The sequence below is a fragment of the Copadichromis virginalis genome, linkage group LG12, assembly GCF_057382275.1.
Source record: "Copadichromis virginalis isolate Kocher_CV1m ecotype Utaka linkage group LG12, C_Virginalis_male_GT1.1, whole genome shotgun sequence".
In the NCBI taxonomy this organism is placed as follows: Eukaryota; Metazoa; Chordata; class Actinopteri; order Cichliformes; family Cichlidae; genus Copadichromis; species Copadichromis virginalis.
Genome location: NC_140629.1, coordinates 13824252 through 13836392, shown reverse-complemented (window position 1 = coordinate 13836392; position 12141 = coordinate 13824252). Strand labels below are relative to the sequence as shown.

The window sequence follows — 12141 nt, the reverse complement described above, 5'->3', positions numbered from 1 at the left end:
CTCTGGAGACTCCAAATCTCATTTTAAGGGAATGACTCAGAAAAAGTGATTTATAATCGAATAAGATTCTCGAAGACAGCAGGGATTTTCGCTCTGCGTGCTAATCACCTTAGCCGAGTGACGATCTGCACTTTGTCTTTCCCAGCGAATGATCTCAGATCTCCTTAGCTGTCATGTTTTACGCTGGTCATTTAAGCAGCAATGAAGAATTTATTGTTACTTTAATATTGCTTAATGTGTGCATTGAACACAGAGGTAGAAAGATCGAAAAGTCAAGCAGCCTGTAAGAAATAATGATGCTGACTGCTGTCTAAAATATTCTAGTTTATACACACAAACAGTCCACAAGCGAGCACGTCCTCATCTCACACACTTCTCTTACTCGCTGCCTTTTTTGTTTTCAGACTAAAGAGCAACAGGACCAAGTACAGAATCAGAGCAATAAAGTCTTCCTCTACTGTGCCTTCTTGGACTACAGGTGGGTTTGTGTTCATGATTTCGACACAGAACTTCTGAATTATCCATTCAGATCCAGCTCCAAAGGGATTTTTATCTTGATTGTTCACTCGTTGCATGCATTTCTTTCTCGAGTCTTTAAATCATAAGAAATCACTGGTGATTGGAAGAAGGTGGTGGTTTTTTTTTTTTCTTTTACTCTTTCAAATCAGAAACATCCAGTTTTACACGTGTCGCTGTTTCGGCTTCTTGAGCCACAGCCCTCAATGTAAAACAAAGGAAAAAAAAGCTGAAGCTCTGATATGCAGAGCCAAAACACTTTTTGCTAAGCTTAACTCATTTTTAAAAATAGGGAGTCCAATACATTGGATTCAAACACGTCCTTCTCCTACTCCACTTTGCCCTGAAGCTTAAGAAAAATGTGAATAATTGGGTCGCCCTGTCAGATTGCACTAATAAAGTCAACTTAATCTCTGTGTGCCTCCCACGGGGGGGGATATTGGATTATACTGAGTGCACCCTCTCAGCAGCGTTCCAGTAAAGAATTGCCCCATCTGTTTCTCTGTATCCTGTTTGTTCTAGTTTTTTATGTTTGATCTTGCATTAGATACATTTCCTCTGCTAACAGCACCTAATTGTCATTCATTTCAGTTCTAAAGAGGGAGTATGGTCCAACAAAGGCTGCGTGCGCGCACATGGAAACATGACATACTCCGTGTGTTTGTGCAACCACCTTACCAACTTTGCCATCCTCATGCAAGTTGTGCCCTTAAAGGTATGAATGTTCTGGCTGCTCTTCAAAAGTCTGAATATTAGGCAGCATTTGCAACAGATCTCATTTTTATTTTGTTGTTTTGAAGGAGTTCAACACAGTTTGATGTTTGTAGTCTTCAGCTTTGCATGTTTCTCCTATTTGTACTGAAGCTTCTAATCTCACCAGACTCCAGACTTTTATCAGCACGGCGCCTGGTAGCCAGTAACTCATTCTCCTATTTTTCTTGTTCAGTGGTGGTTTGCAAACAAATTTTTGGTGGAATAACTGCAAGTAGTAGTGTTTTACATACTATCAGACTCCTGCAACAACAAAGGAAGATGTATATTTTAAGAAAACAATAAAACATTTTATTTATATCGAACCTCGGATACAGGAGGAACAATGCGGTTTTCGTCCTGGTCGCGGAACACTGGACCAGCTCTTTATCCTCTCCAGGATACTTGAGGGTGCATGGGAGTTTGCCCAACCAGTCTACATGTGTTTTGTGGACTTGGAGAAGGCATTCGACCTCGGGGTGTCCTGTGGGAGGTGTTGCGGGAATATGGGGTGTCTGGCCCATTGCTACGGGCCATTCGATCCCTATACAACCGTTGCAAGAGCTTGGTTCGCATTGCCGGCAATAAGTCGGACTCGTTCCCGGTGGGTGATGGGCTCCGCCAGGGCTGCCCTTTGTCTCCGGTTCTGTTCATAATTTTTATGGACAGAATTTCTAGGCGCAGCCAAGTGGCGGAGGGCTTTCGCTTTGGTGGCCTCAGAATCTCATCTCTGATTTTTGCAGATGATGTGGTTCTGTTGGCTTCATCGGGTGAGGGCCTCCAGCTCGCACTGGAACGGTTCGCAGCCGAGTGTGAAGCAGCGGGAATGAGGATCAGCACCTCCAAATCTGAGGCCATGGTTCTCAGCCGGAAAAGGGTGGAGTGCCCACTCCGGGTCGGGGATGAGTTCCTGCCCCAAGTGGAGGAGTTCAAGTATCTCGGTCTTGTTCGCGAGTGATGGGAGAAGGGAGCCGGAGATCGACAGACGGATTGGGGCTGCAGCTGCAGTAATGCGGACGCTGCACCGGTCTGTCGTGGTGAAGAGGGAGCTGAGTGTAAAAGCGAAGCTCTCAATTTACCGGTCGATCTACGTCCCTACCCTCACCTATGGCCACGAGCTGTGGGTAGTGACCGAAAGAACGAGATCGCGGATACAAGCGGCAGAAATGAGCTTCCTCCGAAGGGTGGCTGGCCTCTCCCTTAGAGATAGGGTGAGAAGTTCGGCCATCCGGGAGGGGCTCAGAGTAGAGCAGCTGCTGCTCCACATCGAAAGGAGCCAGTTGAGGTGGTTCGGGCATCTGACAAGGATGCCCCCTGGGCGCCTCCTGGGTGAGGTGTTCCAGGCATGTCCCACCGGGAGGAGGCCCCGGGGCAGACCCAGGACACGCTGGAGAGATTATATCTCTCGGCTGGCCTGGGAACGCCTTGGTATTCCCCCGGATAAGCTGGAGGAGGTGGCCGGGGAGAGGGAGGTCTGGGCCTCTTTGCTTAGGCTGCTGCCCCCGCGACCCGGCCCCGGATAAAGCGGATGAAGATGGATGGATGGAATAAAACATTTTAAAATCATTTAAAATTATTACAGTTTACTTGAAGACTGAGAAGTGAAAATGGAATCTCTGTAAAATATAATATTCAAGTGCAGACAGAGCCAGTGGCAGACACCTGGGCCAGGTGATGTGGAAGCCAGGCAACTTGGTCGGTGCACTCTGCAAGCAACTTTACAAGTGAATGCGCAGCATGAGTGAGTGAAAGGATGGAGCCACTATATTACGCCATCCAACAAATCAGTTGGATTTAAAAGTGTAGCCCTCTCACCAAGACACAAAATACGCTGGTTAGCTTGTAGAAGAGTAAGTAAACAGGAAGCAGTGGTTTACCAGTGCCTTCTTTACTTCTCTATCAAACCACTAGTTTCACTGGTGGTTTGATAGAGAAGCGCTTTGTGCAACCATGATTTGTGTGGTTGTTTTAGGTCACTGAACGGGTCAGTGGAGCATTCCTCAAAGTTATGGGCTCTCAAGGGGAAAATAAACAAAAATCTCTTTAAACCATCCTTCATTTATTTTTTTCTGTTTTCTCTTTTTCACGTTTACATCATCTGCACGTGGAGCACTTAAAAGCACAAAACCTGTGCATGATTTTTTCCTCTTATCTAACTCTTTTGCATCCAAGAATACGAACCCATGGGAGTATGGTTAACATCCACAATGGCTTCTTAAAATAGAAAAAGCAGACTTCTTATTGCAGCTTAAGTGCGCCAGTGCTGTATTTATGGCACACGAGTCTATTTGATGCTATGCTTTCCCTTAGCAAGTCTCTAATTAGTGGGCTGCCTCATCCCTCAGTTGCAAGGGAACATCTCACGTATCCCAGTTCTGGATGGCTGAGACTCCTCTGCTCTTGTAATGACAAGGCACATGAGTAGACAGTTAATGGAAAATTAAACCCAAACACTCAAAATAGCCTGAAATCCAAAACAACATCAACACACTGGGCTGGACGCACACTGCGTCGATTATAAACATTTTTGCTTTTTGCTCAAAATATAAAAATCGGTGTTTAATCTTTTGCAATGGCTTTAAGAGGACATTACCTCAAAAACTTGTGAACAAAACATGTAAACAAAAGCAGAATATATAGTTTTGTGATCAAGAATCATTTTAATTGCAACATCTGTGCTATCCTATTTGACATGAGAGGTTATAAATAACTTTTTGAGGCTATGATATTGTGCCCACTTGTGGAAGTACTAATGGTGTTTGTTAGTCTTGTGTTCACAGTAATAAACTCTAGAGACTCCCTTTGTTGAAAAAGGATGCACTAGATTTGGATGTATGTGGGATGGCACATGTACCAACACTCCATGTGCTGTGTTGTCAGATCTAATGCTGACAATGCCTCTCTCCACAGATTTCTACTGGCCACAAGGTGGCACTATCAACCATCGGTTACGTTGGCTGCTCTATTTCCATCTTCTGCCTTGCCATCACTCTGGTCACCTTTGCAGTCTTATCGTAAGTATTACTTTTTAAACAGTAAGTAAATTTACAAGAACTCAGTGGAATTACCTTTTTTTTCTCCTTCATATGTGGCCAAAGACATGTAGTGTGATGAGTCGGATGTCAGAATCTGGAATGTTTAAATGCAACAAAGCCTTTTTTATTACCATAGTAGTCTATGAAGTTATACTATAGTTAAGTATTTTTCCTTTTGCTTCTTTTCAGGTCAGTGAGTACCATCCGTAACCAGCGCTACCACATCCACGCCAACCTCTCCTTCGCCATCCTGGTGGCAGAGATCTTACTGCTGATCAGCGCTCGCTTTGACCCTGGCACGGTACGTACACGGCACAGTGACTGCTTGATGATTGCAGCATAATGATGACAGGAGTGGCAGTGGTTTTAATGGTTTTACAGCTGTTACTATGACAAGGATAGAAATACATCATGTTGAAAATGATGAGAAGCATAGAAAGCAGTATAAAAATGAGGGTTTAATAAAAAAATACACATTAAAAGAGACAGTTTTGATCTTTTCCCAGCTGCCATGTAAGGTTATGGCTGTCCTGCTACACTTCTTCTTTCTGAGTGCTTTTGCCTGGATGTTGGTGGAGGGCCTTCACCTGTACAGTATGGTGGTCAAGGTGTTCGGCTCTGAAGACAGCAAACACTTCTACTACTATGGCATTGGCTGGGGTGGGTCTGTCTTGCTTCTTTTTTTCTTTTTTTTTTTGAAAATATGTATTTAAAAAGGATAACTATTCAGTAATATTTTCCTCATTTCTGTCCTTACATCATCTTATTTTATTGTCACAAATCTGATCCAAAGCCCTGCCTCTACCCTGGGCGACCTCATCTAAAGATGATTTCCTTAAAATTGATCTTTCTTTGTCAAATATAATAAAAACAGCCATAGCAGTGTTGAATAAGTCAACTTTAAGGTTCACCACATTCCAGTCTATCTTTTAGGTCTCATCATTTTTGTGAGCTCGAGTGTGATGGACAGAAAAAACAAATCTGGAACATACATGTCCCATCTCTGGCTGCTGGGGAACGCCTCTCTTTACATGTTGAACCCATTTGTGGAAAAACATCAGCTTTTTTTAATTACTTCCTTTCTTCTGGCTAGAGTATTTTTTTCATTTTGTGTTTTTTTTTTACTGCACATTACTCACTTGAGACTTCTTCCCTGTCAGCTTCAAGTACAGTTGTTATCAAAAGAAAGTAAATACATGCTTTTATAAAGAATTATTTCTCTGTTACGCTGTGATAAAGGCTTTCAGCTACTTCATCCTTCATTTCCTCACTCTAAGTAAAAAATTCCTCCCAGCATAGTGTCCTCAAAACCTTTGGACCTCAGAGGCCAAGAGATCAAAGCAGTGAAATCTAAGGACTTGTTTTCAAGGAAACAAGCAATTAGCAGCACGCTAAAAAACCTCTACAGGGAGTTTATACAGGCCCGGTGCACAGTTCCAAAGTGTTTGCAATGAAGTTTATCCTGTGGAGCTTTGACAACAAGGCAAAGAAAGGAAATGGGAAGGGAAAAAAACTCTGCGAGCAATCACCATTGGATTTAAAATGAAACATTTATATTTGTAGGCATTTCTATGGCATTTATATAACATAATGTACAGTAAGGTACAGTGAGAACATGTAAACTGTAACAAATATGTGTTTTATATACTATAATTACCACAAACTAAAATATACAGCATACTATAATAAAGCTGCCATGCTATTCTATGTGTAGGTACTGTACGCAACCCCCATTTGAGGAGTGTATGGAGGAAATAGGTGTCTATGGTGCTGCTATTACTGAATATGTGTTTGTTTGTTTTTTTGGACCAGGTTCTCCGTTCTTGATCTGTGTCGTGTCCATGACATCAGCACTTGACAGTTATGGAAAAGTTGATAAGTAAGTATAAAAAAGAAATCTTTGGGGAAATGTACTTTACTCCATTAAGGCTCTTTGCAGTTGCATAATAGTGACATCACCTGTGTGCAAGAAATTGCAAACAGAAATTGTTATTTAAAAGCATTTGGTTACCAGTGTGTTGCTCCATGTTTGCATTGCAACATTATTTCCTTTTTGTTCTGAGGGAAAACAATCCAAAGTCGAAATGAAGGAGGTATCCTCAGCTCGGATGCATAATTTACTGTGGGCAGAGAATACTGAAGTTTTCAGCTGGCTTTTCCGTGAAAAACATTCGAAAAACAGAGAAATTCCAGTGCATGTTAAAATGCCTACTACACTAAAATACTTACTTAATTTGATTGAATCACATTGTTGAAACTTTATATTAAGGTCAGATAAAGTTTTACACTTTTTTGTTGTTGTTTTTTTGTATAATTGAACAGCAAGTCACAGAGAACGGTATAAAAGAAAGAAAAAAGATCAAAATTTTCAATTCAAAATTATTGCGAGTTGGTCATCAAAATTCTGATATACCAAACGTGAAATTTTGAGACATTGTGGATGGCAAAAAAAAAAAAGTTTGTCCTTTTTAGTGGTGACAAAAAGCATCGTGGGCATGTTAAAATAGAGCCAACCTTTTACTTGTGAACTGTGGATTCCTCTTTAGTAAGGATTACTGTGAGAGACCATGAGTTGTTTACTTATTTAGAGCAAAGTGGCTCTAAAGTCATATTAAAGATACATTTTGGCCTACATGTTATGTGTATAAATGCTCTCTTTTTATATGATATACAGTAGTGTTGGTTTCTTGTTGTGGTATTTGTCGTCATCCTGGATCTACTAGAAAACATTGTTATACAGTTATACATGAATAGACTACATAAACACTGACTAAAAATCTTTTGGGGTTGGAATGTGATTATCAAATAATCGTCAGTAAAAGCCTTTCAACATTTCTTCCATTGGATAATCTTGTTTTTATCTTCGATCTTTTTGAACACTGTCTCATCTGTTTATTTCAGCTGCTGGCTGTCACTGCAGAACGGAGCCATCTGGGCATTTGTGGCACCGGCTCTTTTTGTGATTGTGGTGAGAAATTTGCAAAGGTTTCCTTTTGTTGTTTTACACGAGTCACAATTTGTCACCTAATTTACAAAAAGTCTGTTTTCTGTTCAAACACGGCTTTGTTTCAGGTAAACATTGGCATTCTGATATCCGTGACCAGGATCATATCTCGAATCAGCGGAGAGAATTACAAGGTTCATGGAGACGCCAATGCAGTCAAGTGAGGGGTTTTTTGTTTATTGTTTTTTTACATAATCAGGCTAATTCTTGTATTATTATCAAATGCTGATATTTGAATAAAAATTCATAACATAACCATATTATCTCTTGGATTGTCTCCAGGCTGACCATAAAGGCAGTAGCTGTGCTTCTGCCTATACTTGGCATTTCCTGGATCTTTGGTGTTCTCGTGGTCAACACACAGTCTTTGCCATTCCTTTATATATTTGCAGTTTTCAACTCATTACAAGTAGGTTCTTTACAATATGATCAATGTTAGATTTTGTAACGCTATTTCTAAAACTATGTATAAATTCTTTTCTCTCCTTTAGGGGTTCTTTGTCTTCTTATTTCACTGTCTTCTCAACTCTGAGGTATAATGCTGAATATGTTTTCACTTCCCCACACACAAACAACTAGAATTTCATATTATGTATATGTTATTAGATAGGGGTGCAACGATATTCGTATCGATATTGAACCGTTCGATACAGTGCTTTCGGTTCGGTATGCATATGTATCGAACAATACAACATTTGTAATTTATTTTATCAACTTTCCTTCTGACGATGCTGTCTGTGTTGAGCGCTCAGTGAATCTGCGTTCGACTACTCCGCCTAGGCTGCACTGTCGAGCGCAGATCCACTGAGCGCTCAACACAGACAGCATAGTCAGGAGGAAGAGCGCAGGGCAAGCTAGCGAGACAGAAGTTAAGCTCTCCTTGCAAGATGGACCTCCCCCACCCTCATTCAGATCTGGCGTTTGGAATTATTTTGGTTTTCATGTGACGTATGACCCTGAAGGTAAGCGAGTCATGGACTAAAGTAAAACAGTATGTTGGATGTGCCATGCAATGCTTAATTACATTGGTGTGAACTAGTGTGTTAGCGCAGTTAGCTCGTTAACGTGTTGGCGGTCTAGCCCCATGCACGGGGCGATCGGTGGTAGCTCGTTAACGGAGATTTGCCGTGTTGTGGCGTTAAGGTCATTTCAAGAGATTAACCTGAAAGCACTAGTGGGAACACAACGAATATGACTGCACATTTACGCCGACATCATCCTAGTGCAAAGACAAAAACAACAAGCATGCTACTAACTTTAGCCGAGTCATTTAGACAGCTGTTAGCACGTGATTCTCCTTATGCTGCTGAGAATATAGCCCAGAAGAAGCGGATAGTATAGCTTTTATTTTGGAAAGAGACATTTCTCTGTAATAAACTCTCTTTTCCAAAGATGAGTGATTCCTCAATCAGATACAGGGCTTGCAAAATCGCTAGCCCGACGTCCCGGAGCTAGCGATCTTTCCAGTCGGGCTACAAAAATCTCTCTGCCCTGCCCGTCGGGCTATTGTAGGAAAAATATATGTCAATGCTTTTGCATTCTTTCAGAAATGTAGCTGGGTAATTATGTCATTGGCATCGGTGAGCCACTGTCAATATGTGACATATTGAAATCGCGTTTGGATTTGCGCTTGTTTTTTTGCTTTCACTTTGCAATGACAGCACTGATCTGTGAGTGATGATAATTTGTGCACCAATTCCTCTGACATCGTCTTATTAATCGTTAGCTTACTATGCAAACATGACAAGTGAAATCTCCCGCAGCAAGCTTAAACATGTGAGAGGTTGATCGCGCAGAGAATCGCTGAGCTTATGTGAGTCCGTGTGTAAAAGTAGCAGTATATATATTTTAGTTCTGCTGAGCCAAATAAGACAGGTCGGGGTGAAGAAGTGACAGCCAAAGAAAAGCTTACCACAAAACGGAGAAGTTATGACAAATGAGACTATAAGGCAAAAAGAAAGTGCAGCTTTATGGTTTCATGGACAAAAGAATTTCTGTGGCTGCAATATGATGAGCTAAATAACCAGGGGTGCACATAAGTGGTCCGCAGGTGCGCATTCGCTGTCAAAATAAAAAACGCGCACAAGGGTTAGGGTTAAATTTAAAAACTGTACTTTTGAGTTAAAATATATATTTATAATTTTAATAAATGACAAATTAAAAAGGCATGAACATTTTTTTGTATCGAAAAAATATCGAACCGTGACACCAAAGTATCGAACCGAACCGAACCGTGAATTTTGTGTATCGTTGCACCCCTATTATTAGATATTTAGTCTAAATAGCAAGAAGGGGGACAAAGTTCTCTGCTGTAACAACTTCTAACTTGTGATGAATGCACAGCATACTTTGCCTCATATTTCTCAGTGTTTGTGATGGATTTACTTCTTACTGTAGGTCAGAGCTGCTTTCAAACACAAAACCAAGGTCTGGTCTCTTACCAGCAGCTCCATCCGAAACATTAATGTGAAGCCCTTCAACTCTGACATAGTGAGTCCTGATCATGGGGGAAAAAGAACAGATAAAGCAAAAATGGCTGCTTGAGTCTGACTTTCTCTCTGTTTTTGTTGTTTTATAGATGAATGGACACAAGGAGGGTGTAACTCCCACCAAGATGAACACATGGGACAAGAGCACCAACTCAGCCAACCGCATTGACCTCTCTGCCGTGTAGAACCCCACATCACTATTTCCGCCTGTGGTGGGAGAGCAGTCTGAAGCCCCCAGAGTGTCCTCCCACGTTATTATGTAATGAATTGGACAGTGGTCTGCTTAAGTTAAAAATGTCCCCAAAAGAGGTGTTTTGTAGCTACGCGATAGCTTCATCTTTAAAGACAAACAGATTCTTAGGACTGTGCCTTACTATCCACTCAAAATAACATGCCGCGTTCCCAAAAAGAAAACCAGAAGGAGAAAGAAGGATCTGTGAAGTTATTAGAAAGATCCATGAGCGTAGCTCGAGGCCTGATGATGAAACTCTGTAGTGTAGCATGTCAGCTTGTCTACCTGCATACTGTACTGTAGATAGGGGAGCTAGGGTTAGATGGCACAGCTTTTATGTATGTTTAGTACATATGTAGAATGAAAAAAGGAAGTTATTTTTGATGCCAAGGGTGTACTTACTGTTCGCACTCAAAGAGTAACATTTATTAATATTTTTTATGACAAGAAAGAAAGAAATAATTGAAAATATTAACTTTATCTCTGGGCATCGAATGTTGTTTTCAAAAATTTCAGAATCTCTGTTGGTTGTACTTATTTTTTCTACAACTCCACAAAGTTATCTCCACCTACTAGCTAGCTAGCATAGCTTAGCACAAAAAACGGGAAGCTAGCTAGCTTGGACAAAGGAGACGAAATTCACCTACCAGACACCACTAATGAGGCTCATTTGTTAAATATGTACAAAAACAGATGTAAAAATAACAAGCTGTAGCTTTACAGTCAAGTGCCAGATTTAGCAGCATCCGTCTTTCTGACGAATCTGTGCTCTGCCAGACTAGTTTGCTGCTGTTTAGCTGTAGACTCAAGAGCAGTGGTGTCTAATCTTTTTATGTAACTCTTGGCAAGAAAGCAAACGAGCTTATCTTCCAAAATGTCAACCTGTTTATTTGAATCACAGGGACGTGCTTATCATAGCCTAAGCTGTCTCACATGATAAAATAGTGCAATTACATCCAATGAAACGCAGTAATAGGCTAAGTATTTTCAAGATATAGCTGAGTAAAAAACAAAACCATGCCATCGGATAGAAAAAGACCAAGGAAAGTTTCTGTTTTCCTTTAACTTAGTGTTATATTTATGTTTTAAAAACTATGACAAAGTGGTTTGACCAACAGGCAACAGAATTCATCATCATAAGGGACACATTGTAAATTTTATCTAGGTGAAACCTTTTTTATATTCACATGATAAACACAGTTTTAATTCAGTTCTGGTGATGGCACAACACAATAACGGCATAATAACCATGGATGATGTAAAAGTGGATTAGAATCTTATAACGTATTTATTTATTTTGTGAATCTGAATTTATCTTTATCTTGTCTTCTGCAAAGTGTCACAGCTCAACAATCAGTATGTTCTTATGTTAAATTTGTGTGTCTGTTACTGTTTAAAATGAATAAAATGAATTGACTGGCACAGTTGCAGTACCTCACATCTTAGTAAGCTGCCATATATTATTTTTTTCATGGAATAATGAAGACTAGTTGTGTATCGAACACCGTTCTGTGAAGTTTTGATTTCGTGTTTAGCCTCGTCTGTTGCTATTTCTTCTATAACAGAGGGACTGGATAAGGTTATTGCTTTTTTTTCTTACTATACTGTGAGAATTAGGGGAGATCACATCAATAAGTTTCCTAGAATAGGATTTACTGTAAGTCACAGATTTAAAATGAAATATTTCAGTACTCCCAAGCATGTTTGTGATCTTTGATGTTTGTTGTCTTACGGTACTATGGTTTGAACTTTCGGTTATCTTTATTAAAAACCTTTTAGTATAAGAAATCAGTGTGTACTTAAATAAATGATTTTCAGCATTATAAAAACATTTATATGACTTATGGGACAGTTTTGGTGGATACAAGTGTGCGCACCTGTTATTTACACTTATAAAATTCATTTTTGGCAAGAATGATTTTCTGTCAGACAAAAACTGCATTTCACAAAAGTACAAGAAAAACTGCTAAACACTATTGCTTTTTTAAATGTATTAAAGAGTGACTGAAGATACATACTTGATTTGATTACATCACATTGCTGAAACCTTATTTTAAGTTCAGATAAAGATACATGTTGATTTAAATTTCACTGAACTAACACTGAACCTTGCTA

The 12141-nt window shown here is 40.1% G+C and overlaps 1 protein-coding gene across 4 annotated transcripts in view; it reads left to right on the top strand.

Annotated features, from left to right (window-relative positions):
* Positions 1-11649, top strand: part of adgrd1 (adhesion G protein-coupled receptor D1) — a 41248-nt gene extending 29599 nt beyond the window's left edge. For all 4 annotated transcript variants that reach the window (XM_085474814.1, XM_085474813.1, XM_085474816.1 and 1 more), the window contains 12 exons: positions 405-478; positions 1108-1231; positions 4177-4280; positions 4491-4602; positions 4808-4961; positions 6114-6180; positions 7203-7269; positions 7374-7465; positions 7588-7714; positions 7797-7838; positions 9703-9795; positions 9884-11649. In XM_085474814.1, coding sequence (XP_085330940.1) covers positions 405-478; positions 1108-1231; positions 4177-4280; positions 4491-4602; positions 4808-4961; positions 6114-6180; positions 7203-7269; positions 7374-7465; positions 7588-7714; positions 7797-7838; positions 9703-9795; positions 9884-9979 — 1152 coding nt within the window. In that variant the 3' untranslated portion in view covers positions 9980-11649. The remainder of the gene's footprint in view (positions 1-404; positions 479-1107; positions 1232-4176; positions 4281-4490; positions 4603-4807; positions 4962-6113; positions 6181-7202; positions 7270-7373; positions 7466-7587; positions 7715-7796; positions 7839-9702; positions 9796-9883) is intronic.
* Positions 11650-12141: the final 492 nt, after the last annotated feature.